Consider the following 24,567-nt stretch of genomic DNA (forward strand, 5'->3'; position numbering starts at 1 on the left):
AAAGTCAATGAGTAATCAATTCTAAGGCTCAGGAAGCATTGTGAAAGAGGGTACAGACAGAATATAAGAGTCAAAGGAAGCAGTAGTGTGTTATGAAAGTCTGTCTTCCAGGTATGCCATGGCTATTGCAGTCTTGAACCCACTGCAGCTGTGTGTACAATAGCTGCATAACAGATAGAGCACACAAGGAAACGAATACAGTTACTAATGGTTGGGAGGAATGTAGAATGAGGAATTGTTGCTTAATGGGTACAAAATTTCAGTTTTGGGTGATTAAAATTGTTTGGAGGGTTTTGGATATGGCTTAGTGGCACAGTATTTGCAAAGTAAGTGAGGTCCTGGATTCAAGCCCCACAAAGCCAGTAATGAACAGGAACCTAAAAACTGTCTAGAAACTAAAAATGATAGTTACATAACACTATACATTTAACAATACTGAACTGTATACCCAAAACACACAAAGAGGAAATATTTATATTATATACATATATTATATATTACTACAATAATAAAACTTCTGCTTACCTGGTCTTGAAGTCACATTCTCAGAGGACCATGTGGACATTTTAGATGTGGTCAGAGGGGCATAAGGACTTGCATGTAGTGTAGTTGTGGTCTTAGAGCCAGTGGGTCTTAAACTTGTGATAGCTAAATGAGAAGTCTCACTTGTGGTTTCCAGGTCAGTGAGTGGGCTTGCTGAGGACTCTGATGGTGTCAAGGTCACTACACCACTGACAAAATTGGGAAGTCTAACTGTAGTGACAGATGCTGAGGTTTCTAGGCTCTGTGAAGTTGCATTGCCAGATTTACTGGTTGTAGGAGCACCAGGAAACCCAGGGACACTAGGGGACATAGTCAGAGTGGATTCTGCTGAAGAGATGGAAGCCCCTAAGCCTGTGGTGCCTGCTAAAGCAGGGGCAGGGGTTACAGTTAGAATGGTGGTGCTGGTCTCGGTCCCAGAGAGGACTGGGAGAGAGGCTGTTCCTTCAGAAGCACCAGATGAAAAGGTTGTACTCAGGTCACTTCTGCTACCCTCAGTCACAAAGGAGTTCAAGGGAAAATTTGTCGTCTCTGGTCCTCCAGGGGAGACAGTCTGAGTCAAGAGAGTTGTACTAACATCTACCCCATGTGTAATGGGCACTGAGGCTGTGGTTTCCAATAAAGGAAGAAAACCAGTTGAGACAGGAAATGTTGTATTAGTTTCTGCACCAAGGTGGGTGGTTAATGAAGTTGTGCTTTTTGGTTCACTAGGAGACACAACTGTAGTTGGAAATGTACTGGTTGATGGCCCGGAATTAGTGAATTGTGAGGTCATTACACCTGGTGCCCCAGGAAAGACAGTCACTGTTGGCACAGATGAACTGGTTTCTGTTCCAGGATGCTTGCCAACTGAGGGTGTTACGTCTAAACCACTATCAGAAAAACTGGAAGCTTGTTGGGTTGAGGCAGGATGAGTAACTAAGGAGACTGTTGATATTGGTTCATGCATTGATGTACTCAATGTAAGAAAAGTCATACTATTGTCTGTTGGAGAAGTGGTATCCAGTCGAGTGGTCATATATGGTACACCAGATGAAAGAGTTGTTGGAATGGCTGGAGTGGTCTCTGCCCCAGAAGCTGAGGAAGTGATGTCTGATCCACTATAAGAAAATGTGGGAGGTGTTGTGGAGAGTGGTGTGCTGGGCTTGGCAGAAGGAATGAGCCATGCTTCAGTACTTTTTGGCTCTTTAGGTAAAGCAGACAAAGTAGAAATTGTTGAAGTTGCTTCTTTTCTAGGATGGGTGACCCAGGAGGCTGTGGTCTCTGTTTGACTTGAGGAAACAGTCAGAGTTGGAGTAGCTGTATGTGTCTCTGTCTCAGAAGTAGTGACTGGTGATGTCATCATTTCTGTTATAGCTGGAGAGACAGGGCTTGTAGACATGGCTGAACTGGGCTGTCCCTCAACATGGGAGACCAAGGATATCATGGTATGTGGCTCAGAAGAAAAAAGAGTTGGTGAGGACATCATGTCTGGAACACTAGGAGAGATGGATGTCCTTAGAATACTCAAAGTGGCTTCTGTTACAGAATGGGTGACCCACGAGGCTGTGGTCTCTGGTTGACCTGGAGAAGCAGTCAGAGTGGAAGACACTGAATCCCTTTCTATGTGAGAGCTAGTGACTAGTGATGGTATTGTTTCTGTTACATGGAAAGAGACAGGCCTTGTAGATACAGCTGAACTGGGCTGTCCCTCAACGTGGGTGACAAAAGAAATTGTGGCATGTGCTTCAGAAGAAATATGATTTGGTGAGGTCATTTCTGGCATGCCAGTTCTAGTGACTAGTGATGGTATCATTTCTGTTACATGGGGAGAGACAGCCTGAGGAGACATGGATAAACTGGTCTGTCCCCCAGCATGGGTGACCAATGTTATGGTCTGTGGTTCAGAAGTAATGTGGTTCAGAGATGTTGAGGCCATCGTGTCTGGAACACTTGGTGAGAGGGTTGACGTTAGAACTCCTGAAGTGTCTTCTTTTTCAGGATGGGTGACCCATGGGGCAGTGGACTCTGTTTGACCTGAGGAAACAGCCAGAGTTGAAGTCATTGGATGGATTTCTGTGCCAGAACTAGTGACAAGTGACGGTATTCTTTCTGTTATACCTGAAGAGACAGGCCTTGTAGACATGGCTGAATTGGGCTGTTCCCCAGTGTTGGTGACAAATGAAACTGTGGTATGTGGTTCAGAAGGAATAAGAGTTGGTGAGGTCTTCATTTCTGGTACAGTAGGTGAGCTGGTTGTAAATAGAACCTCTGAAGTGCCTTCTCTTCCAGGATGGGTGACCCATTTGATTGCGGTCTCAGTTTGACCTGGCGAAACAGCCAGAGTTGTAGTCATTGCATAGCTTTCTGTGCCCAAGCTAGTGACTAGTGATGGTGGCATTTCTGTTATACCTGAAGAGACAGCCTGAGTAGACATGGATGAACTGAAGTGTCCACTAGGATGTGTGACTAATGATGTTACGGTCTGTGGTTCAGAAGGAGCATGGATCAGAGTTGTTGAGGTCATCATGTGTGGAACACTAGGTGAGACAGTTGTAGATAGAATCTCTAAAGTATCTTCCTTTCCAGGATGGGTAACCCATAGGGCTGTGGTGCCTAGTTGATCTGTGGAAATTTCAAGAGTTGTAGTTGTTAAATGGTTTTTTGTGTCAGAGCTAGGGACCACTGATGTCATCATTTCTGTTACACCTGAAGAGACAGCCTCAGTAGACATGGATAAACTAGGTTGTGCTTCAGCATGGGTAACCACTGATATTGTGGTCTGTGTTTCAGAAGGAGTGTGGGTCAGAATTGTTGAGGTTATATTCTCTGGAGCACTAGATGAGAGGGTTGTAGTTATAACATCTGAAGTGTCTGCCTTTACAGAATGGGTGACCCATGAACCTGTGGTCCCTGTTTGATCTGTGGACACTGCCAGAGATGTAGCTGTTGAATTGGTTTTTGTGCCAGAGCTAGTGGCCAGTGATGGTATCATTTCTGTTATACCTGAAGAGACAACCATAGTAGGCATGGCTGAATTGGGCTGTTCACCAATGTGGGTGACAAATGAAACTGTGGAATGTGGTTCAGAAGGAATAGGAGTTGTGGAAGTAACAAGATCTGGAACACCAGTTGAAATGGAGTTAGGTAGAACACCTGAAGTGTCTTGTCTTTCTGCATGTGTTGTCCATGAGGCTGTGGACTCTGTTTGACCCTGGGAAACAAGTAGAGCTGGACTGGTTCCATGTGCCTCTGTCCCAGAAGTAGTGGCCTGTGGTGTCATCATTTTTGTTATCCCTGAAGAGACAGCCTGAGTAGACATGGATGAACTGAGGTGTCCACCAGGATGGGTGACCAATGATGTTATTGTCTGTACTTCAGAAGGAGTCTGGGTCAGAATTGTTGAGGTCATTATATCTGGAACAGTATTTGAGAGAGTTGTACTTAGAATCTCTGAAGTGCCTTCATTCCAAGGTTGGGTGACCCATGAACCTGTGGCTGTATGTTGATCTTGGGAAACAGACAGAGTTGAAGGCACTGAATGACCTTCCACGTTTGAGGTAGTGACAAGTAATGGTATCCTTTCTGTTACACCTGGAGAGACAGGGCTTACAGACATGGCTGAACTGGGCTGTCCCTCAAATTGGGTGACCAATAACACTGTGCTGTGTTGTTCAGCAGAAATAAGACTAGGTGATGTCATCATTTCTGGTACACTAGGTGAGATGGTTGAAGATAGGGCCACCGATGTGGCTTCGCTTTCAGGATGGGTGACCAATGGGGCTGTAGTCTCATGCTGACCTTTGGAAACATCCAGAGTTGAAGTAATTACATAGCTTCCTGTGCCCAAGCTAGTTACTGGTGATGATGGCATTTCTGTTACACCTGAAGAGACAGCCTGAGTAGACATAGATAAACTGGGGTGTCCTCCAGCATGGGTGACTGATGTTACGGTTTGTGGTTCAGAAGGAGTGTGGATCGCAGTTGTTGAGGTCATCATGTCTGGAACACTAGGTGAGACAGTTGTAGATAGATCCTCTGAAGTGCCTTCTTTTCCAGGATGGGTGACCGATAGGGCTGTGGTCCCTGGTTGATCTGTGGAAACTTCCAGAGTTGTAGCTGTTGAATAGTTTTTTGTGCCAGAGCTAGTGGACAGTGATGGTATAATTTCTGTTGTACCTGAAGAGACAGCCAGAGTAGACGTGGCTGAATTGGGTTGTTCACCAATGTGGGTGACAAATGAAATTGTGGAATGTGGTTCAGAAGGAGTAAGAGTTGTGAAAGTAACATGGTCTGGAACTCTAGGTGAAATGGTAGTAGTTAGAACACCTGAAGTATCTTCCCATTTAGCAGAAGTCACCTTTGAGGCTGTGGTTTCTGTTTGTCCTGAGGATGCAAGTAGAGCTGGACTGGTTTCATGTGCCTCTGTCCAAGAAGTAGTGGTTGGTGATGTCATCATTTCTGTTATCCCTGAAGAGACAGCCTGAGTAGACATGGATGAACTGAGGTGTCCACTAGCATGATTGACCAATGATGTTATTGTCTGTGGTTTAGAAGGAGTGTGGATCAGAGTTATTGAGGTCATCATGTCTGGAACACTAGGTGAAATGATTATAGATAGATCCCCTGAGGAGCCTTCTTCTCCAGGATGCATGACCAATGGGGCTGTGGTCCCTAGTTGATCTGGAGATGCACCCAGAGTTGAAGTCATGGAATGGCTCTCTGTGCTTAAGCTAATGCCCAGTGATGGTATCACATCGGTAATACCCACAGAGACAGGACTTGTAGACAAGATTGAACTAGGCTGTCCTTCATTGTGAGTGATGATTGACATGGTGTTATATGGTTCAGAAGGAATAAGAGTAGTTGTGGACATCATTTCTGGAACACTAGTTGAAATTGTTGTAGGTAGAACCCCTGATGTTGTGTCTCTTTCAGGATGGGTGACCAATGGGGCTGTGGTCTCAGGCTGATTTTTGGAAACATCCAGAGTTGAAGTAATTACATAGCTTCCTGTGCCCAAGCTAGTTACTGGTGATGATGGCATTTCTGTTACACCTGAAGAAACAGCCTGAGTAGACATAGATAAACTGGGGTGTCCTCTAGCATGGGTGACTGATGTTACAGTTTGTGGTTCAGAAGGAGTGTGGATCACAGTTGTTGAGGTCATCATGTCTGGAACACTAGGTGAGACAGTTGTAGATAGATCCTCTGAAGTGCCTTCTTTTCCAGGATGGGTGACCGATAGGGCTGTGGTCCCTGGTTGATCTGTGGAAACTTCCAGAGTTGTAGCTGTTGAATAGATTTTTGTGCCTGAGCTAGTGGCCAGTGATGGTATCATTTCTGTTACACCTGAAGAGACAGTCATAGTAGGCATGGCTGAATTGGGTTGTTCACCAATGTGGGTGACAAATGAAACTGTGGAATGTGGTTCAGAAGGAGTAGGAATTGTGGAAGTAACAAGTTCTGGAACACCAGTTGAAATGGAGTTAGGTAGAACACCTGAAGTGTCTTGTCTTTCTGCATGTGTTGTCCATGAGGCTGTGGACTCTGTTTGACCCTGGGAAACAAGTAGAGCTGGACTGGTTCCATGTGCCTCTGTCCCAGAAGCAGTGGCCTGTGATGTCATCATTTCTGTTATCCCTGAAGAGACAGCGCCAGTAGACATGGATAAACTGGGTTGTGCCTCAGCATGGGTAACCACTGATATTGTGGTCTGTGTTTCAGAAGGAGTGTGGGTCAGAATTGTTGAGGTTAAGTTCTCTGGAGCACTAGATGAGAGGGTTGTAGTTATAACATCTGAAGTGTCTGCCTTTACAGAATGGGTGACCCATGAACCTGTGGTCCCTGTTTGATCTGTGGACACTGCCAGAGTTGTAGCTGTTGAATTGGTTTTTGTGCCAGAGCTAGTGGCCAGTGATGGTATCATTTCTGTTATACCTGAAGAGACAACCATAGTAGGCATGGCTGAATTGGGCTGTTCACCAATGTGGGTGACAAATGAAACTGTGGAATGTGGTTCAGAAGGAATAGGAGTTGTGGAAGTAACAAGATCTGGAACACCAGTTGAAATGGAGTTAGGTAGAACACCTGAAGTGTCTTGTCTTTCTGCATGTGTTGTCCATGAGGTTGTGGACTCTGTTTGACCCTGGGAAACAAGTAGAGCTGGACTGGTTCCATGTGCCTCTGTCCCAGAAGTAGTGGCCTGTGGTGTCATCATTTTTGTTATCCCTGAAGAGACAGCCTGAGTAGACATGGATGAACTGAGGTGTCCACCAGGATGGGTGACCAATGATGTTATTGTCTGTGCTTCAGAAGGAGTCTGGGTCAGAATTGTTGAGGTCATTATATCTGGAACAGTATTTGAGAGAGTTGTACTTAGAATCTCTGAAGTGCCTTCATTCCAAGGTTGGGTGACCCATGAACCTGTGGCTGTATGTTGATCTTGGGAAACAGACAGAGTTGAAGGCACTGAATGACCTTCCACGTTTGAGGTAGTGACAAGTAATGGTATCCTTTCTGTTACACCTGGAGAGACAGGGCTTACAGACATGGCTGAACTGGGCTGTCCCTCAACATGGGTGACCAATAACACTGTGCTGTGTTGTTCAGCAGAAATAAGACTAGGTGATGTCATCATTTCTGGTACACTAGGTGAGATGGTTGAAGATAGGGCCACCGATGTGGCTTCGCTTTCAGGATGGGTGACCAATGGGGCTGTAGTCTCATGCTGACCTTTGGAAACATCCAGAGTTGAAGTAATTACATAGCTTCCTGTGCCCAAGCTAGTTACTGGTGATGATGGCATTTCTGTTACACCTGAAGAGACAGCCTGAGTAGACATAGATAAACTGGGGTGTCCTCCAGCATGGGTGACTGATGTTACGGTTTGTGGTTCAGAAAGAGTGTGGATCACAGTTGTTGAGGTCATCATGTCTGGAACACTAGGTGAGACAGTTGTAGATAGATCCTCTGAAGTGCCTTCTTTTCCAGGATGGGTGACCGATAGGGCTGTGGTCCCTGGTTGATCTGTGGAAACTTCCAGAGTTGTAGCTGTTGAATAGTTTTTTGTGCCAGAGCTAGTGGACAGTGATGGTATAATTTCTGTTGTACCTGAAGAGACAGCCAGAGTAGACGTGGCTGAATTGGGTTGTTCACCAATGTGGGTGACAAATGAAATTGTGGAATGTGGTTCAGAAGGAGTAAGAGTTGTGAAAGTAACATGGTCTGGAACTCTAGGTGAAATGGTAGTAGTTAGAACACCTGAAGTATCTTCCCATTTAGCAGAAGTCACCTTTGAGGCTGTGGTTTCTGTTTGTCCTGAGGATACAAGTAGAGCTGGACTGGTTTCATGTGCCTCTGTCCAAGAAGCAGTGGTTGGTGATGTCATCATTTCTGTTATCCCTGAAGAGACAGCCTGAGTAGACATGGATGAACTGAGGTGTCCACTAGCATGATTGACCAATGATGTTATTGTCTGTGGTTTAGAAGGAGTGTGGATCAGAGTTATTGAGGTCATCATGTCTGGAACACTAGGTGAAATGATTATAGATAGATCCCCTGAGGAGCCTTCTTCTCCAGGATGCATGACCAATGGGGCTGTGGTCCCTAGTTGATCTGGAGATGCACCCAGAGTTGAAGTCATGGAATGGCTCTCTGTGCTTAAGCTAATGCCCAGTGATGGTATCACATCGGTAATACCCACAGAGACAGGACTTGTAGACAAGATTGAACTAGGCTGTCCTTCATTGTGAGTGATGATTGACATGGTGTTATATGGTTCAGAAGGAATAAGAGTAGTTGTGGACATCATTTCTGGAACACTAGTTGAAATTGTTGTAGGTAGAACCCCTGATGTTGTGTCTCTTTCAGGATGGGTGACCAATGGGGCTGTGGTCTCAGGCTGATCTTTGGAAACATCCAGAGTTGAAGTAATTACATAGCTTCCTGTGCCCAAGCTAGTGACTAGTGATGGTGGCATTTCTGTTACACCTGAAAAGACAGCCTGAGTTGACAGGGATGAACTGGGATATCCTCCAGCATGGGTGACCAATGATGTTATGGTCTGTAGTTTAGAAGGAGTATGGATCATAGTTGTTGAGGTCATGTCTGGAACACTAGGTGAGAAAGTTGTAGATAAATTTCCTGAAAAGTCTTCTGTTCCAGGATTGGTGACCCATGGGGCTGTGGACCCTGGTTGATCTGGGGAAACAACCAGATTTGGAGTCATTGAATGGCTTTCTGTGCTTGAGCTAGTGACTGGTGATGGTATCATTTCTGTAATATCTGGAGAGACAGGACTTGTAGACAAGGTTGAACTGGACTGCCCCTCAATATGGATGACTAATGACACTGCACTCTGTGGTTCAGCTGAAATAAGAGTTGTTGTGGACATCATTTCTGAAACACCAGTTGAAATGGTAGTAGGTGGAACCTGTGATGTGGCTTCTCTTTCAGCATGGGTGACCAATTGGGCTGTGGTATCAGGCTGACCTATGGAAACATCCAGAGTTGAAGTAATTACATAACTCTCTGTGCCCAAGCTAGTGACTAGTGATTGTAGCATTTCTGTTACACCTGAAGAGACAGCATGAGTAGACATGGATGAATTGGGATGTCCACTAGTATGGGTGACCAACGATGATATTGTCTGTGCTTCAGAAGGAGTGTGGGTCAGAATTGTTGAGGTCATCATGTCTGGAACACTGGGTGAGATGGTTGAAGTTAGAACTCCTGAAGTGTCTTCTTTTCCAGGATTGGTGATCAATGGGGCTGTGGACCCTGGTTGATCTGTGGAAACTGCCAGAGTTGAATAGTTTTTCATGCCAGAGCTAGTGACCAGTGATGGTATCATTTCTGTTACACCTGAAGAGACAGCCATAGTAGGCATGGCTGAATTGGGCTGTTCACCAATGTGGGTGACAAATGAAACTGTGGAATGTGGTTCAGAAGGAATAGGAGTTGTGGAAGTAACAAGATCTGGAACACCAGTTGAAATGGAGTTAGGTAGAACACCTGAAGTGTCTTGTCTTTCTGCATGTGTTGTCCATGAGGCTGTGGACTCTGTTTGACCCTGGGAAACAAGTAGAGCTGGACTGGTTCCATGTGCCTCTGTCCCAGAAGTAGTGGCCTGTGATGTCATCATTTCCGTTACACCTGAAGAGAAAGCCTGAGTAGACATGGATGAACTGAAGTGTCCACCAGGATGGGTGACCAATGATGTTATTGTCTGTGCTTCAGAAGGAGTCTGGGTCAGAACTGTTGAGGTCATTATATCTGGAACAGTATTTGAGAGAGTTGTACTTAGAATCTCTGAAGTGCCTTCATTCCAAGGTTGGGTGACCCATGAACCTGTGGCTGTATGTTGATCTGGGGAAACAGACAGAGTTGAAGGCACTGAATGACCTTCCACGTTTGAGGTAGTGACAAGTAATGGTATCCTTTCTGTTACACCTGGAGAGACAGGGCTTACAGACATGGCTGAACTGGGCTGTCCCTCAAATTGGGTGACCAATAACACTGTGCTGTGTTGTTCAGCAGAAATAAGACTAGGTGATGTCATCATTTCTGGTACACTAGGTGAGATGGTTGAAGATAGGGCCACCGATGTGGCTTCGCTTTCAGGATGGGTGACCAATGGGGCTGTAGTCTCATGCTGACCTTTGGAAACATCCAGAGTTGAAGTAATTACATAGCTTCCTGTGCCCAAGCTAGTTACTGGTGATGATGGCATTTCTGTTACACCTGAAGAGACAGCCTGAGTAGACATAGATAAACTGGGGTGTCCTCCAGCATGGGTGACTGATGTTACAGTTTGTGGTTCAGAAGGAGTGTGGATCACAGTTGTTGAGGTCATCATGTCTGGAACACTAGGTGAGACAGTTGTAGATAGATCCTCTGAAGTGCCTTCTTTTCCAGGATGGGTGACCGATAGGGCTGTGGTCCCTGGTTGATCTGTGGAAACTTCCAGAGTTGTAGCTGTTGAATAGATTTTTGTGCCTGAGCTAGTGGCCAGTGATGGTATCCTTTCTGTTACACCTGAAGAGACAGCGCCAGTAGACATGAATAAACTGGGTTGTGCCTCAGCATGGGTAACCACTGATATTGTGGTCTGTGTTTCAGAAGGAGTGTGGGTCAGAATTGTTGAGGTTAAGTTCTCTGGAGCACTAGGTGAGAGGGTTGTAGTTATAACATCTGAAGTGGCTGCCTTTACAGAATGGGTGACCCATGAACCTGTGGTGCCTGTTTGATCTGTGGACACTGCCAGAGTTGTAGCTGTTGAATTGGTTTTTGTGCCAGAGCTAGTGGCCAGTGATGGTATCATTTCTGTTATACCTGAAGAGACAGCCATAGTAGGCATGGCTGAATTGGGCTGTTCACCAATGTGGGTGACAAATGAAACTGTGGAATGTGGTTCAGAAGGAGTAGGAGTTGTGGAAGTAACAAGATCTGGAACACCAGTTGGAATGGAGTTAGGTAGAACACCTGAAGTGTCTTGTCTTTCTGCATGTGTTGTCCATGAGGCTGTGGACTCTGTTTGACCCTGGGAAACAAGTAGAGCTGGACTGGTTCCATGTGCCTCTGTCCCAGAAGTAGTGTCCTGTGATGCCATCATTTCTGTTATCCCTGAAGAGACAGCCTCAGTAGACATGGATAAACTGGGTTGTGCCTCAGCATGGGTAACCACTGATATTGTGGTCTGTGTTCCAGAAGGAGTGTGGGTCAGAATTGTTGAAGTTAAGTTCTCTGGAGCACTAGATGAGAGGGTTGTAGTTATAACATCTGAAGTGGCTGCCTTTACAGAATGGGTGACCCATGTACCTCTGGTCCCTGTTTGATCTGTGGACAGTGCCAGAGTTGTAGCTGTTGAATTGGTTTTTGTGCCAGAGCTAGTGGACAGTGATGGTATAATTTCTGTTGTACCTGAAGAGACAGCCAGAGTAGACGTGGCTGAATTGGGTTGTTCACCAATGTGGGTGACAAATGAAATTGTGGAATGTGGTTCAGAAGGAATAAGAGTTGTGGAAGTAACAAGGTCTGGAACACTAGGTGAAATGGTAGTAGTTAGAACACCTGAAGTATCTTCCCATTTAGCAGAAGTCACCTTTGAGGCTGTGGTTTCTGTTTGTCCTGAGGATATATGTAGAGCTTGACTGGTTTCATGTGCCTCTGTCCAAGAAGTAGTGGTTGGTGATGTCATCATTTCTGTTATCCCTGAAGAGACAGCCTGAGTAGACATGGCTGAATTGGGCTGTTCACCAATGTGGGTGACAAATGAAACTGTGGAATGTGGTTCAGAAGGAATAGGAGTTGTGGAAGTAACAAGATCTGGAACACCAGTTGAAATGGTGCTATTTGGAACACCTGAAGTGCCTTTTCTTTCAGTGTGAGTTGCCCATGAGGCTGTGGTTTCTGTTTGTCCTGGGGAAACAAGTAGAACTGTGCTGGTTCCATGTGTCTCTGTCTTAGAAGTAGTGTCCTGTGATGTCATCATTTCTGTTATCCCTGAAGAGATAGCCTGAGTAGACATGGATGAACTGAGGTGTCCATCGGGATGGGTGACCAATGATGTTATTGTCTGTGCTTCAGAAGGAGTCTGGGTCAGAATTGTTGAGGTCATCATGCCTGGAACCGTAGGTAAGTTCATTGTACTTAGAACCCCTGAAGTATCTTCTTTTCCAGGGTGTGTAACCCATTGGACTTTGGTCCCTGGTTGATCTTGGGAAACAGCTAAAGTTGAAATCACTGAATGGCTTTCTGTGCCTGAGGTAGTGACAAGTAATGGTATCGTTTCTGTTGTATGTGGAGGTTCAGGCCTTGTAGACATGGCTGAACTGGACTGTTCCACAAAGTTGGTGACCAATGTAACCCTAGTATATGGATCAGGAGGAATAAGAGTTGGTGAGGTCATCATTTCTGGCACACTAGATTTGATAGTTGTAGATAGAACCCCTGACGTACCTTCTCTTCCAGGATGAGTTACCCCTGGTGTTGTAACCTCTGGTTGTATGGGGGATAAAGTTGTATTTGAAGTCACTCTGTGGCTTTCTGTGCCCAAGCTCTTGACCCACGATATCACTTCTGTTATACCCTGTGAGACTGCCATGCTATTCATGGCTGAACTGTGTTGTTTCCCAGCGTGAGTGGCCAATGATGCTGTCTTCTGTGGTTCAGCAGGAGTGTGGTTCAGGATGGTTGAGGTCATCATGTCTGGAACACTAGATACTGAGTTTGTAGTTTGAATCCCTGAAATGGCTGCTTCTATTTCAGGGTTGTTGATCCAAGATGTTGTTTTCTCTCGTAGTCTTGGGGAAGAAGTTAGAGTTGAAGTTGTTGCATGGCTTTCTGTACTTAAGTTAGTGAGCAGTGATGTGGTCACTTCTGTTATACCTGGAGAGACAGCCAGAGTAGACATGGCTGAACTGAGATCTTCTCCAGCATCGGTTATCAATGAAATTGTGGTCTGTAGTTTAGGAGTTTGGTTCACAGATTTTGAGGTCACCATGTCTAGAACACTAGGTGAGATTGTTGTAGTTAGCATCCTTGAATTCACTTCTGTTCCAGGATTCATGGTCCATGAGTTTGTGGTCTTTGGTTGACCTGGGGAAATAGTCCAATTTCTGGTATGGATTCCTGTCTCAGAGCTAGATGCACCTGGAGAGACAGCAACAGTAGACATGGGTGAACTAGTTTTTCCCCCAGAATGAGAGATCAGAGAAATTTTGGTATGTGGCTCAGAAGGTTGAGGCATCAGAATTGGTTTGGATGTTCTTGAACCTTCCTCAGAAGTGTGGCCTTCTGAGGTTATCATATCTGGAATGCTAGATGAGATATCTATAGTTGGAGCAGATGATCTGGTTTTCTGTTCATTAGTGGTAGTTGTTGGGGGTATGGAATGAAATTCAACATGGGGAAAACTTGTGCTTGTCCTTGGAACTCTGGAGCTGATCTCTTCAGGATTGGGAACAAATGAGGCTGATGTACCTGCTTCACCTGGTATAGCAGTAAGAGTTGTAACAGAACTATCTTCTGATATGGCAGAAAGGGTTACTTGTGATGTTGTTTTCTCCAGTTCTTGTGAATAACTTGTTATTGTTGGGGAAATTGTACTGGTGTATATCTCAGAACTAGGAACTAGTGAAGTCATTATCCCAAGTAAATTAGAGGAAGTGGTTGTAATTGGAAGGGATGAAGTTTTCTGTTGCCCAGCATGAGTGATCATTGAGACTCCTGTCTCTGGTTTATCAGAAGAAAGAGTCAAAGTTGGAATAGTGGTGCTGGTGACTGTCCTAAAAGTAGGGACAAGTGAAGTCAATACTTCTGATACAGTACGTGACAAAGTAGAAGTTGAAGAATCTGATTTGGCTTCTGTCTCAGAACTGGTGGCCATTGAGGGTAAACTATCTGATACAGTATTGGAAACATCTGGAGTTATCAGGAGGACTGTTAGGTTAGTCTCTGAAGAATGAGTATCCCATGATTCTGTTTCATCTGTCCCATCAGGTAAAGTAGATAGAGTTAAAATATCTGAAGTTCCTTCTCTGCCAGAATGAGTGACCCAGGAGGCTATGGTGTCTGGTTCACTTGGGGAAAAAACTGGAACTGGAGTGGTTGCATGTGTCTCTGCCCCAGAACTAGAGACCAGTGATGTCTTCACTTCTGTTACACCTAGAGCGACACCTGAAGTAGAAATGGCTGAACTTGTTTCTTCCCCTGCATTGGTTGCCAGGGAAACTATAGTCTGTGGTTCAGAAGAAAGAATTGGAATTGATTTAGCTGTTCTTGGATCTGTACCAGAACTAGAGACCTGTGAAGTCACCATATCTGGAGTAACAGGTAAGATAGTTGTGGTTAGAACAGCTGAACTGGCTTCTGGACCAATAATTGTGGATATGGGAGGTGTAGTGTCTAAATCCATATAAGAAAAAGTTGGCCTTATATTGGGAAGAGTTGGGATATCCTTTGAATGATAGTTGACTAAAGACCCTGTTTCATCTGGCTCACTAGGGGTTCCAGTCCCTGTTGGAACCTCAGAACTAGTTTCATCTCCAGGATGGCCGACTTCTGAAGCAGTGGTCTCTGGTTGACTTGGGAAAGAAATCTGAGTTGGAAAAAGATTTGTTTTTATTTCACTACTAGTTTCATGTGACATCATCTCTGGAACATTGGGGGAGACAGTCAGAGTAGCAATGGTTAAATTCATCTGTGGCCTATGGTGGCTGACCAATGATACTGTGGTATCTGACTCATCATCAGAAATAGACTGAGATGGAGTACTTTCACTAGTTACTGTTGAAAAACTAGTAGTCAGTGAGGTCAGAACCTCTGACACCTCAGGTGAAAAAACAGAAGATGAGCCAGCTAAATTTGTTTCTGTCCCAAGACTGGAAGCCACTGAGGGTGTAACATTTAATCCATGGTGAGAAAAACCTGGGGCTGTCTTCAGAACTGTAGGGCTGATCACTTCATGAGGAGTGACTAATGAAATTGTTGTATCTGGCTCACCAGGAAAAACAGACAAAGTTGGGACAGCTGAACTGGACTTTGCCTCAAGATGAATGGTCCACGGGATGGTGGTCTCTGGTTGACCTGTGGAAACAGTCGAAGTTGGAGACAGACTTCTTTTTGTTCCAGAACTAGTTATGAGTGAGGTCAACATTCCTGGTAAAGTAGGAGAATTAGATGGAATTGTAATAGCTGAACTTATCTGGGATCCAGCATGGGTAGCAAATGAGGCTGTTGTTTCTGGTTTAGAAAAAGGAACAGTCAAAGATGGAGTACTTGTACTGGTCACTGCTCTAGAAGTAGTGAGCAGTGAGGTCACTGTATTTGGTACACCAGGTGCAGTCACTGTAGTTGGCAGGGCAGAGCTGGCTTCTTCCCCAGTACTTGTGGTTGTTGACAGTGTCAAATATGATCCACCATGTGAAAACGTTAGGGCTGTCTTAGGAACAGTAAAGCTTGTCTCTGTAGGATGGGTAATCCCCGGTACTGCTGTATTTGGCTCACCAGAGGAAATACTCACAGTGGAAATGGTTGAGGTGACTTCTGTCCCAGTCTGGGTGATCCCAGAGGTTGTATTAAACAATTGATCTGGAAAAGCAATCAAAGTTGAGGTAGTTGACTCCATTACCTTTCCTGATACAGTAGCCAAAGTAGTTGTATTTGGAATAGCTGTAGTTTCCCATGCTTCAAGATCAGTGGCAAGTGTTTCAGTGGACTCTTGTTCACCAGCAGGAGTCATAGTTGATGCACTAGTATTTTTCTGTCTGGTCTGAGAACTAATGACCAGTGAGGTCCTCAATCCTGTTATAGTAGGTGATGTAGTAGTGGTTGGAAGGGTTGGCATGACTTCTGTCCCATGGGTAGTATCCATTGAGAGTGTGGTAGTAGCAGTTTCACCATTGGAAATGTCAAGAATATTTTCAGAATCAGGGATTCTGCTCTGTGAAAGGTGCATGACTGCTGAGGCTGTTGTATCTGACTCACCAGGGACAACGGTCAGACTTTGGAGAGCTGGCTTGGTCTCTGCTCCAGAATTAATATCCAGTGAGGTTGCCATTCCTGATGTGTCAGTAGAAAAAGTGCTGGCAATAGAATAATCCACCTCCATCCCAGGATGGGTGACCCCAGAGGCTGTTGGCTTTGGTTCACTGAGGGAGTCAGTAAGAGTTGAAATAAACATACTAGTGTTTTCTTCAGGTCTGCTAATCAGTGAGGTTGCCAAATCTGGTATAGTAGATAAAACAGTTAATGCTGGAAAAGTTGAACTGACTTCTCCTCTGGGAGTGGTGGCTGTGGACACTATGGAATCGGATTCACCTTGAGAAATATTCATGGTTATCTTGGCAACAGGTGAAGTTATCTCTAAAGGATGGGTGACCCATGAGACTGTATCAGACTCACCAGAGGAGATGTTCAAAGTATGAACATCTGGGCTGGTCTCTGTCCTAAGACTGGGGATCAATAGGGCTGTGCTCTCTGGTTCTTTACTGTAAGATGATGGTCTTGTCCTGAGGACCATGCTAGTGTTTTCTTCAGAGCCTGTAGGAAATGATGCTGCTATCCCTAGGACATCATGGGAAGCATCTGAGGCTGTGATAATCATCTCTGTTGTGTTTATGTTGCCTATTTTCTCTGGTGTCTTGAGGTGAGTCAAGGGTCTTGAAGTTGTAGTAGGGATTTTGGTGGTTGAAGTGGCAGTGGAAGTAGCCTTCAGAGCTGTGGCAGGGGTCTCCACTTTTACTGTCCCTTTTGTGGTTAGCTCTGTAAGTTGAGACATGCAACACAAATTGTAAAAATGTTTACACTTTCTAGATAGGCAATTAAATTTTTTTTCTCTACATGATGAAAGGGAGAGAAATATCTTATGAAAGTGCTGCTTTCCTGGGATGTGGGTAGCATGATCTGGGCAGGGAAAAGGTGAGTTTTGCTATATGGCTCATCTGTTTTTTCCACTCATGCTTTTTTTAAAAATTTTCTGGTGTGTGTGTGTGTGTGTGTGTGTGTGCGTGTGCGCGCACACATGTGCATGTGCTTGTGTGTGTGCATGTGCATGCATGCGTGTGTGTGTGTGTGTGTGTGTATGTGTGCACATGTGTGTGTGCACGCACACATGTGCATGTGCTTGTGTGTGTATGCATGTGCGTGCATGTATGCGTGTGTGTGTGTGTGTGTGTGTGTGTGTGTGTGTATGTGTGTGTGGAGTGTATGAGAGAGAGACAGAGAGCAGAGAGACAGGGTTTCCTGTTTCCTAGGCCAGCCTTAAACTCACTACACAGCTGAGGGCCTTCTTAAACTTTTGATCTGACTGCCTCCTACGTACTGAGATTATAGATCTGCATCATCACATTTAGTATATATGGTGCCAAGGACAGAAACTCAGGACTCTGTGAATTCTAGGCAAGCCCTCTACCAACTGAGCTACAACTTTAACCCTCTTGTATCCTTTTGAGCTGTAACTGCTCGATAAATTTGTGTCCACACTTATTCAATCCTTGTTCCTCTCTATTTTCTGTATGACTCAATGTTGAGCTCTTCCTTCCTCCTGACCTACCTATCCCTCATCAGACCCCATAAATTCTGATCATTTTCATGGGCAAGCTTAAATCCACCTTCACTGAGAATTCATTATATTTAATTTTCTCCATATTTTTTTGCCACAATGTCTGAATTGAATTTTAATCTCCAGCAGTCCTGGCTCTTAACAACTATTAATGTTTGACTGTTTCACATGTGGTAGGTGTGGTGTTCAACTCAAAGTCTTGAGTGAATAAACAAATGAGGGCATGAAAGAATGGTACATCAGAATGCACCTCCTTTGACTTGAAAGAGGTGACATGTGTCATTTGTTTGAAAGTTTGGGTTCCATAATGTTATAGTCCTGTGCTGATTTTGTCTTTTTACTAGAGATGTGGCTGTAAAGGAAATTGCTTGACTTTGTTCAAACCAAGGTTTCCTAGCACTGTTTGATTACATAATCTTTTTTGTCTGGAAGACAAAGTATCCACTTAGTGACATATAACAACCCATAACTCCAGTCCCAGGGATCTCATGCCCCCCTTTTACTTTCACAAGCACCAGACATGCCTAGAATCCCTCAGTGTGGAGCCAGGGGCATGGTCTGTGGTAGAGCCTCTACCTAGAATCTTCCAGTGAGGAACCTGCAGATGCGGCTCAGAAGCAGAGTTCTTGACTTAAAGTATGCTAATGAGGAGCTGAGCAGGCTTCAGCAATAGTGTACTTGCCTAGCATGTAAAAGCTGCCATGGCTTACCACCAGCATGCTCCCCCGCACAAAGTTGCATTATAATTATTTTGTTCCTTGAATGTCTTTCTATGCATTCTCAGTTTACAACTTAGTCTCCAAGATATGTATTTTATTAAATTAGCATATCAGGGTGGACATGGAGGTACTTATCTGACATCTTAGCATGTAGAAGATTATGACAGCACAATTGTGAGTCTAAGGCTAGCTTGGGTTACATAGAAAGGCTTTAAGAGAAAGAATGGGGAGAGAGAGATTAAAGTTTGAGATCTAGAGTAAACCTTGCTCAGCATGTTATGAGAATACTATTATACACTGCCTTCTACACAGTAACCATTAAACAAAGATCCAGCTTAGACAAGCATTCATGAAAACCATATAGTATTCTCTTTAAGGAAATCAAGAGGTTTGGTGCTCTGGAACAGGAAATAAAGCAAGGGGTATTATTTCTACTTTCTAGGGAGTAAGCACAGTGGGACTTACCTTTAGGGCTAGTAGGTGATGTAGAAGCCAGAGGGCCCTTTCCCAGGCCAGCAGTGTCTCCATGGGCAGCTCCATCAGGTATCTCTGTGTGGGACTGTGTGTCGTCTTCTGTTTCTGCAGGTGTGAGTGAGGAAGAAAACAGGTAAGTATCTCTCCCAGAAAGACTGTACTGTCTACATAGATCACCTCATTGAGTACATGCCACTCTTTTCTAGAATCCATGACCGTGACTTTGAGCCACAGCTACACAGGATGAATAACCAGTCCCTATATCCGTCACCTTCCTATAAATTTATCAGTTTGCCCATATGTCTATGTGCAGATCTGATGGCCTTTCCTTTCTTTTCCCCTTTGCTTTCTACTGTCAGTTTTTATTTCATCTCTCTCTCTCTCTCTCTCTCTCTCTCTCTCTCTCTCTCTCTCTCTCTCTCTCTCAATCCCCCTCCTTCCTTCCCTCCCATCCTCATTTCCTTATTTCCTTCCTTTCTTTCTTCCTATTTTTTTCAATGCAGTGTCTCATACAGCCCAAGCAAGCTTCAAATTTGATACATAGCTGAGGATTACCTTGAATTTCAACTCCTCCTGTCCCCAAGCTTTTGAGCACTTGGAAGACAGGTGAGTACCACCATACCTACATGATGCAATGCTGGGGTGGAACCAAGAACCTTGAGCATGCTAAGCAGCACTCTACCAAATAAATCACATCCCACTTTCACTTTCTGTCTGTCCTCCTTTTCTCCCTCTTTACTTAAATGTGTTCTTATCTTCTTATTTGATTTGGTTTCACTTCAGAGAATGAACGAACTACAACAAGAATCAAAGTAAAGTATGGTGTTATAGACCTGAAATCCAAACACTTATGCTGAGGCAGAAGAATCGTAAGTTTGAGGCCTGCTTGGTGATATATAAAGGCAATGTACAGAGAAAGCGAATCAATGATTTCAAATATCTGCCTTTCTTGTGAAGTGTTCAAACTATCTGAATAGGGACTCAAACATACTTCCTCTGGAGATTTCCTAATGAAGGTATTAATGTTGTTGCAGGGCATTTTTTGGATTTGTGTCACAAATAAAATCTGGTGTCAAATTTAATTCTCTCACTGTGATAGTATCCCTAAAAGGTCTTCTCCTGTATTTACTGGCTTCTGGGTCCCTCCCACATCATCAGGTACCTTATTCCTTCAGCTTTCAGGATCATATGTTTTTCCTTCTTATCTTTTGACTCTGTTGTGATTCTAGTAGCATGTTCACCACCAAGGCAGAAACTCTTCTTTGAGTCAGGTCTAGTGGTACTATAATGTCTATAATCTCTGCTGTGTGGGCGGCTAGGGCAGGACTATTTCAAATTCAAGGTCAGTATGAGTTTACAGAATGAATTTCAGGTTAGCTTGTGCCTCCATATGCCACACATATACATAAAACAAGGGCTGCATTTGCTGCTTAAGAATAAAGCACATGTGTCAATCCATATGGAATAACCTTCCAAAACAAACCAAAGAAAAATCTCTTCCTTTTATCTACATGTTACTGTGGTTGAAGTCTAGTTCTCTATGCTTCACTAATCTATCCCCTGAGGATCCCCATGTTGTCACAATACCTCTCACTTTATGGCAGCTTAGCATTTCTGTAGTATTTGACAGAGTTTACAATTTCTCTCTAAAATCTTGTCTTCCTATGGCTACTGCCATGCCAGAATCTCTTGTGTTTTCTGCTAGCTTTTTAACTACCCCTTTTAAATTAATGATTAAGAACATAAATTCCTACTCCAGAATAGTTTGAATTTTTTTGTTTTTTTTTTGGGGGGGGGCATGCTGTGGTTCAAACCTATGGCATTATGCACCCTAGGGGGAGTATTCTAGCACTAAGCTATACCCCTGTCTCGTTGGTTTTTCAGACAGGGCCTCACTGTATAACTTTGGTTTTCTTTGAACACAGGCTCTTTTGGCCTCAGCTTCCCACATGCTAGGGTGACAGGCATGCACCAAGCACACCTAAGTTCTTAGCTTAGTTCTGTCACTTATAAGCTTTATGATAGTGAGAAAATTATTTCACATCTTCTATGTATCGCAACTTCATTACCCACAAAATAATATTACAATTTAATATTACAATTAAAACCTTTGTGAAACAGTGTTGACATAGAAATAAGTACTGTATAAGCTGAATTGTCATTATCAACACTGTTAATTAGCATTAATAATCATAGTAGAACATCTATAACATTGTGATTACTCATTGACTTGCTTTTTTTTTTTTCTGTTTTGCCCATGGCTAGCTCAGTTATTAGAAGTGATTGGTGTTACTAGTTCAACCAATGTTTGCTAAAGAAACTTATAGAATGGGGTTAGAGGGTATAGGTCATCTGTATAGCATTTGACTCACATGTGCAAGGTCCTAGGTCCAATGTCCAGTAACACACAAAACAGGATTTATGCTTTTAAACAGTTGGATGAATTTAAAAATGTAAAGTATATACAATAGAGTTTTACTCAGCCATAATTTGTAGGAACTAGATATGGTCATGTTAAACAATATTGGGCAGACAGATAAATAAATATCATAGATTTTATGTCATGTGGAAACAAACATACAAAAGCCCTAAGAGCAGAAAACTGACTACAGAGGAAGAGGAAGGAATCTAGAAGGTAGAGAAGAAAGTGAGAAGAGTTCGTAGTAGGAAGTGGGGATGATGAGAGCATTGTTTGAGCATGTATGACAATATCAGAATGAAAGTCACTAATTTGTACAATTTGTATGATTTAATAATGCTAACTGTAGTAATCATAAATAAATATGAATACAATAATGAACTCCTAATTTTCTTTCTACCTCTTAGGAAGGGGATATTGCCTACGATCCTCCCACGTCTGTAAATGGAAGTATAGGGACAGTGGGTTCTTACTTATCAACCTGGTTAGATGTGTAGGAACCTGAAAAGCATTTATCACCCTTCCCAAGTCAGAACTTTCAGTCATTGTGTTTTTCAAGAAGGGTGATAGAGATGTCTTGATGGGATGCGTTCTATAGGCTTAAAAGTTCTAAATATAATCATGGAATCTTGAGAGCGGCCACTCACTCCAACAACACTGTTATCTTCTGTTTGTAAATTACCTGAAGGAGTAATCCTGTGGAGGGCTGGGCTGCTTGTAAAGTCAGTGCCAGTGGAAGCAGGAAAGGGCAGTGGTGTAGAAGCTGAAGAAGGTAGCTTTTCTACAATGGTGGAAACCAAAACATCTCCACGACTTGATTTTGTAATAGAAAGAGGACTGCTAGAAGTCACAGCTGAGCTGCCTTTTGGAATGCTAGTTGTGGCAAATGAAGCCATCTCTTCTGTTGGAGAAAGGGTTGTTGTTTCAATAAAAGTGGTCTCATCTGAAGGTAACATATCAGTTCTTGGAACATGAGTACTTTCCGGTGAAGGCATAGTAAAATTGGATTCTGGGAAGGATGTTACCCCAGTAGACTCTACAATAGATGAAGAAGGATTTAAGATAGTGATCGTTTCTACCGGAGCTTCAGTAAACTGTGAAGATGGAGTCTGACGTGGAGTTGATATGTTCATAGCAGAAGTGATGACAGCACTCTCAGAACTTGGTAAAATGAGAGTGGACACAGGAGCTGAAGGTATCTTTGTTTGGAGGGACATGCTAGTGTCCCTCAATCCAGAAGTCAAATGGGAAAATTGCTCAGTATCAGATCTCGTAGTCTCTAAATAAGCAGGCAATGGTGTGGACATAGAAGTCACCCATATGGAGGAAGAAGGACCCATTTTATAGGCGTCCCTGGATGATTCAGGGGGTATTGGTACAGAGGAACTTAGCTCATGTCCCGTACTGATGGTCTTCATGTTGGTTACTTTGAATTTTGAGGAAGAATAAAAATTTTCTGTATCAGTAGTAACTTCAGATAAGCCCAATATTTCACGTGAGGTGCTGCTCAAATTTGGAAGTGAACTTGTTCCAGTTTCCAAGCTTCTGCTCAATGTATCTGTTGTCTTAAAAGACTCAGAGGTGGAGAATGAAGTCTCAGGAAAAGAAGTGGGGTTTGAACTATGTGATGATAGAGAGAAAGCAGAAGAAGGTGATGTCTTTGTTGGTAATGTCAACAAGGAAGAGGCAGAACCATCTGGTGAAGCAGCATCAAATGGTACAGTGTTTTGGAACTGGGGTCCCGGAGTGGTTATGTCCACACTGGATACTTCAGTTCTGGTGAAAGAGTAAGATGTTTGAGAGGTTCTGGTGTCCTTTGAAGTGGCTAACTCACTGTTTCTCCAGCTTGGAAATAAAGTTGTAAAGGAAGGTAAGTTTGTGTCCAATTCCTTTGTGGTTGTTTGCCCAAAAGAGAATGTGGGGGGCATAGAAGTAGGAGAGGAGAGACTTTGTCCTTCTGATGTGGAAGTAGCAGGAAAAGATGATGTTGTCCCAGGTATTTCTGCAGAATTCACAGAGGGAGTTGCTTCATGGGATGGGGGACCTGTCCATGACAGTGACTCAGAACTGCTGAGATAAGTCACGGAGTCTGGGTGTAGAAATGTCTGAGTTGCTGCAGAGAGGGCCCCAGTATCAGTACTGGTACCTGATGTGTTCCAAAGAGTGGTGATTTTGGATGATTCTGCAGCATTAATTACTTGACTGATACCAATATCTGGGAAGGGAAGTGTAGAGATACTGGAAGTACTTCCCACTGAGATGTCTGTTGTCTTTGTGAAGGATCCAGAGCTTGCAATAGATAGTCTCTCAGTTGAGTTAGCTTCTGTTCTTGTAAACCCTGTAGAAGTCCTAGTGGGTACTATGAAAAGATCAGAATTGGATTTTGTCATCAAGTTAGTATCTTCAGACATGGTCATTTCCTGTTCTACTGAAGTTAGCAGGAAATCTTTCTGAGTTTCTGTATGAGCAGGTTTAGATAAGGGCATTAATGTAGAAAGTTTTGTGTCCCAATTACTTTGTGAGGTCATAATTACAGTTGTTATTCTTGATGGAATTGAATTAACTAGGACAGTGCTTTGGGAATGCACTCCTGGACTATTGGTTTTTACTCTAGTTGTTGGGTTTTTAGAGGAAATGTGACTTGTCTTCAAGTTCCTTATGTTATTTGAAGGACCTAGAGTTGAAATCTCTGTGGTATCCAGGCCTTGGATTGAGGTACTCCCAGAAGCTACACTTTTGTCTTTTCCATTTGAGGTTGTCTCTTGAATAGAAGTTACAAGTGCCGTCACAAAATCAAGGGAAGAGACATTTTGTACTTGTGATGTAGAAATAACAGGCGAAGGTGTGGTTTTCTCAATCACAGTTGATGCTGAATCTGAAGAAGTGTGTTTTTTCTTGGGTAAGGAACTTACATGTGACTGTTCCTCAGAACTCTTGGATTGAGATATCAATGCTAAATGTGGAGATGTTTGAGGCTCAGGTGAAGAAAACTCTGCCATAGAAACAGTGGTTGCAGTGTCCCTGGATAGGGTATCATATAATAAAGACCCAGAATTACCTGCCTCAAAGATGGAGGTTAACTCTATGTGTTCTTTTGTGCTAGGGTAGGTAATGTGGCTGGGAATGCTTCCAGTGGTGATGTCTTCTGATGCTGAGAAATAAAAAGGGCTTTTTGTGGAGACTCTGCCAGCTGTAATGGACTCTGAAATGGAGAGGCCAGTAGACATGCTAGGGGGTAACTGAGAAAAAACAGTATCGTGTGTTGTTCCAATGGTGGTCTCTTCAAGAATGGTAGTTTGTGGAAGTGATTGGCTCAGGGAAGAAGCTGTGTGAGGCATAATTCCAGAGGCATCAGAAAATGTTGCCTGTGA

The 24,567-nt window shown here is 43.6% G+C and overlaps 1 protein-coding gene across 1 annotated transcript in view; it reads right to left on the reverse strand.

The window, feature by feature from the left end:
• The window catches only part of Muc16 (mucin 16, cell surface associated), a 200,071-nt gene that overhangs the window by 170,442 nt on the left and 5,062 nt on the right, over nucleotides 1-24,567 (reverse strand). Inside the window, exons 3-8 of the mRNA XM_059267231.1 lie at nucleotides 21,879-24,410; nucleotides 18,769-18,882; nucleotides 16,237-16,785; nucleotides 12,481-13,389; nucleotides 1,593-12,189; nucleotides 526-1,013 (exon numbers count right to left, since the gene is read on the reverse strand). Coding sequence (XP_059123214.1) covers nucleotides 526-1,013; nucleotides 1,593-12,189; nucleotides 12,481-13,389; nucleotides 16,237-16,785; nucleotides 18,769-18,882; nucleotides 21,879-24,410 — 15,189 coding nt within the window. The remainder of the gene's footprint in view (nucleotides 1-525; nucleotides 1,014-1,592; nucleotides 12,190-12,480; nucleotides 13,390-16,236; nucleotides 16,786-18,768; nucleotides 18,883-21,878; nucleotides 24,411-24,567) is intronic.

Source organism: Peromyscus eremicus, chromosome 7 (assembly GCF_949786415.1).
Source record: "Peromyscus eremicus chromosome 7, PerEre_H2_v1, whole genome shotgun sequence".
NCBI classification, from domain to species: domain Eukaryota; kingdom Metazoa; phylum Chordata; class Mammalia; order Rodentia; family Cricetidae; genus Peromyscus; species Peromyscus eremicus.